Genomic DNA, 3,966 nt, shown 5'->3' on the forward strand with positions numbered 1-3,966 from the left:
AGTCTCGCTCTGTCCCCCAGGCTGGAGTGCAGTGGCGAGATCTCCACTCACTGCAAGCTCCGCCTACCGGGTTCACGCCACTCTCCTGCCTCAGCCTCCCGACTAGATGGGACTACAGGTGCCCGCCACCGTGCCCGGCTAATTTTTTGTATTTTTAGTAGAGACGGGGTTTCACGGTGGTCTCAATCTCCTGACCTTGTGATCCTCCCACCTCGGCCTCCCAAAGTGCTGGGATTACAGGCGTGAGCCACCGCACCCGGCTGTGTGTAATTTTTAAAAAGTGCTATGCAACCTGCCACTGCTACAATTGAGGTACAAGGAAACACATATAAATTTTATAATTTTGCCTGTGAGTTACAATTTGTTGTTAATGTATTAATCTCCTCTGTATGTTTAATTTTGCAAAATCAGAGAGAAAAATATTTCTTTACAGAATGACTTTAATTATATGTTGTATTGTTTTCTTTTGTTCCTCTCCTGTTCTTTTAGTAGAGATATCAAATAAAATGCAATCAAAAGTCCAATATTTAGGGACAGATTTTCTAGTTTTTGCAGCATTCAAGCTGGACAGCTGCATTTTTTCAGCGGGGTGGGGGGTCAAACTTTAAAGTCAAACTTTTAGTATAGAGGAACCAAAGAAAAGTATTCAAATTAATTAATTTGTATTTCTTGTTAGTGTCTCTTGGAATGAAAACCACTAGACAGGAATTACTTTATATTGCTTTGACATGTCCTGAGTGGTGGTGTTCAGGGATAAGGATACCTTCAGGTATCAGAAAGTTGGGAAAATTTCTATCATGTCCAACTGTGGGTGGACCATCCTGTGGGGCAGTGGTTCCAGGAAATGCTGGTATTTAATGTCACAAGGAAGCTGGCAGAATTTAATGAGTGCTAGCAGTCTTCACAAATTCCAAAGCGTACCCTTTGATGGTACATACAGCACAGCTGACACATCTCAAACATACATTATTGAATCCTTGCCATTTAGTGGTAAGAGGAGCCTTGGAGTTCTCACAAACTGAACTTTGGTTACCAGAATTACCCGATTATTTTTTTTTAAGACGGAGATTCACAGTTAGGCCTACTAAATTGGAATTCTGGTGACAGGATACAGGAATCTGGTTTTTTAATCACCAAACCACATGAATCTGAGAGTATCCAGATCTGGATACCAACCACTGTCTAAAACAGTGAAGGGTTGAAATATTTTGCTCAATTGCAAGCTATTCAGTTAGTCTCACACAGTTTCATGATGCTGGCAGTATACACGAGCATCCTGAATCACAGTGTTCATATTCTTTTTTTTGGAGATGCAGTCTTGCTCTGTCACACAAGCAGCCTGAACCAGAGACAAAGGACTTTATTACTCATAGCAATAGCAGTAGCCGGTGTTCAGCATTTGCACTGGCTCCCCAACCCAACCCCTAGTTCCCATAAGGCAATGCAAAGAGGGCCAGATAATACCAACAAATGAAGTGAGTGTTTTAAACGAGAGGAATCCCAGGCTTGAGGAGCTTGACTCTTTCATAATGGGCAGATGGGGACAGTAAGGTTTGTACTGCACTTAGGATGAAGACACCTTCTTTGTCCTCCAAAACTGTTTGCTATACAAATACCCTTGAAAAAATAATCTGAATGAAGGCAATCAATGCCTCTGTTCACAAGATGTGCAAAAACATGGGAGACTCAGAGAGATTGTTTCCCCAGAATAACTTAGTCCAGGTCTCTCGTTTTAAGGATGAAATAACTGAGGTCCAGAGAGCTAGAGCACTTGGTGATATACTTTACTGGTGGCCACGTGGGGCTTGTCCAAGAGCTCCATTTTTTCTATGCCTATTACATTCACACTTTCCCAGGTACCCTTCTTCCTTTCTGGCATAGGTTGCCTAGAGCTAGTAAGCTGTCACAGGTGAAATAATTGAACAGAAGGACCTGTTGCATGAGTGAGCAGTAATGACAAAGTACAAATGGTGAGAGCAGGCCAAGAGAGAACTTGAAGTGGAGGCAGTACCAAATTCATCAACAGCCCAAGTTGCCTCCCCTCATTTTATTTGACTTGCAACTGTAATGAAATGGACATGACACCAGACTTTCATTTAAATTGAATGTGGTCTTTGACTTTGTAAGCAAAGGGAAAATTTTTGAGGATCCTTGCTGTTGTCTATCCCTGCCATTCAGCTCCCTAAAAGATAAATTACTGTGTTAATGAAAGAGAGCACTAATTAAGCTTTATAGTCAATTTGCTATAGATATTTTTAGTAAATGTTAATAGAAAAGCTTTTAAAAATCAATGCAAATCTATATAAGCTACCTAAAATCCTTTTTCAAAGTGGGTAATAAATTTATCAAATTAATGAATTAATTACCCTTAAGACAAAACATGAGTAGTATCCATAGTAAGGAAAAATTATGGCCAAAAAAGACAACGGAGGTCCATGTATAATATTTGCCTTTGAGAAGATAAAAATTTGCTAGCTCTGACTTCAATGGTAACTAAAGAGAAATGCTGATTAATGTTCACTCTGTGTGAAGAAATGTGCAATTTAGAAATCCAAATGGAGTACTACTTACCTCTGGGTACTAATTAAGGAAAACCTTACTGAAAACATCTCAATGATAACTGTTGACACCACTTAATATATTTTTAAAATTATTTTGTCTTTCTTGCTTCAGATATACTGACCTGCCTTAGAGCTTTAACCAGTTACTACATTATAGAACCTTGACATTTATTTTAAAAAATTGAAAATTTCACAAGTCCTCACAGGTATAAATATAACTATAGCAAAGGTTTTCTTTTTTTAATGGCAGTTATTTTTCTCCAAGATTCAACATATTTATTACTCTCTGAGAGTTAATACACATGTAATAATGAAATGAGAACTATAAACTCACCTTCAAATGAGTATTCGCTCAATTCAGTTTTTATTCAGCCACAGCAATAGTTTTGTTCAAAACTATTCCTCAAAAAATAACAAACCGCCACATCTCATAGACATTTGAGGTCACTCATAACTAATCGAACTATGACCCTTAAATCTGTGAATGCCAAAGGATCTGCTGCAAAATGTCTTGAGCACATGCAAAATGTCGTGAGTACATTTAGATGATTAATATAACCCTCTCTCTGCTCAAGGACAAGGACATTCCTGTGCGGGAAGAAGTTGAACCTGCCCCAGTTAGGAGGATTCTGAAATTCAATGCTCCAGAATGGCCCTACATGCTGGCAGGGTCTGTGGGTGCAGCTGTGAACGGGACAGTCACACCCTTATATGCCTTTTTATTCAGCCAGATTCTTGGGGTAAGTATACAGCTGGACTAGCTTTCTTCTCATACCTTTTATTTTATTATTTTGATAAGTCCGCTCTTTGTTTTCATGTATTTAGCTCTTTTCTGTTAGTTCATTTTTCTCATGTCTAAAGAATGAAAAATTTCCTGAGCCTCCAACACACAGAAGCTAAGAAGGCAAAGCTGAGAACTCTCATTTGGGCTGGCAGGGCACTCACAGAGTCATTGTGCCTATATATATATATATATATGATACTGCCACTGAAAATTTTGTGTTAGAAGAGGGCAATTTTTCTAGTAATATATATCAAGCCTAATCAAAATGCAAAGTGGATTCACTGAATAATACAAAAGGATTTTAGGGAAATTTTGATCTTGCGGAACAGAAGAGGTACAAAGTTTGACTTATATAGCAGGTGTTAGTGTTTGATGTATAATTCTCCATTGATTGCACTATTGAAATAGGAATGTGGATAGGAAGCAGAAAAAGAAAGAAGTAAAATAAGGCATGGTTGAAAACTAAGTTTATTCCAATTTTTTACTTCCTACAATTTCTTATATTCTCTATCTGACTTTATTGCTGTAATCATTATAATAATAACTATGAACATGTATTAGGCAATATATAAGCACTTTATGTACAATAGCTCATTTAAGTTTACTAACAACCATCTGGCC

At 38.0% G+C, this 3,966-nt stretch overlaps 1 protein-coding gene across 1 annotated transcript in view; it reads left to right on the plus strand.

The window, feature by feature from the left end:
• ABCB11 (ATP-binding cassette, sub-family B (MDR/TAP), member 11) overlaps positions 1 to 3,966 on the plus strand; it is a 107,780-nt gene that overhangs the window by 64,745 nt on the left and 39,069 nt on the right. Inside the window, exon 18 of the mRNA XM_011988170.1 lies at positions 3,137 to 3,301. Coding sequence (XP_011843560.1) covers positions 3,137 to 3,301 — 165 coding nt within the window. The remainder of the gene's footprint in view (positions 1 to 3,136; positions 3,302 to 3,966) is intronic.

This window comes from Mandrillus leucophaeus, unplaced genomic scaffold (assembly GCF_000951045.1).
Source record: "Mandrillus leucophaeus isolate KB7577 unplaced genomic scaffold, Mleu.le_1.0 Scaffold324, whole genome shotgun sequence".
In the NCBI taxonomy this organism is placed as follows: Eukaryota; Metazoa; Chordata; class Mammalia; order Primates; family Cercopithecidae; genus Mandrillus; species Mandrillus leucophaeus.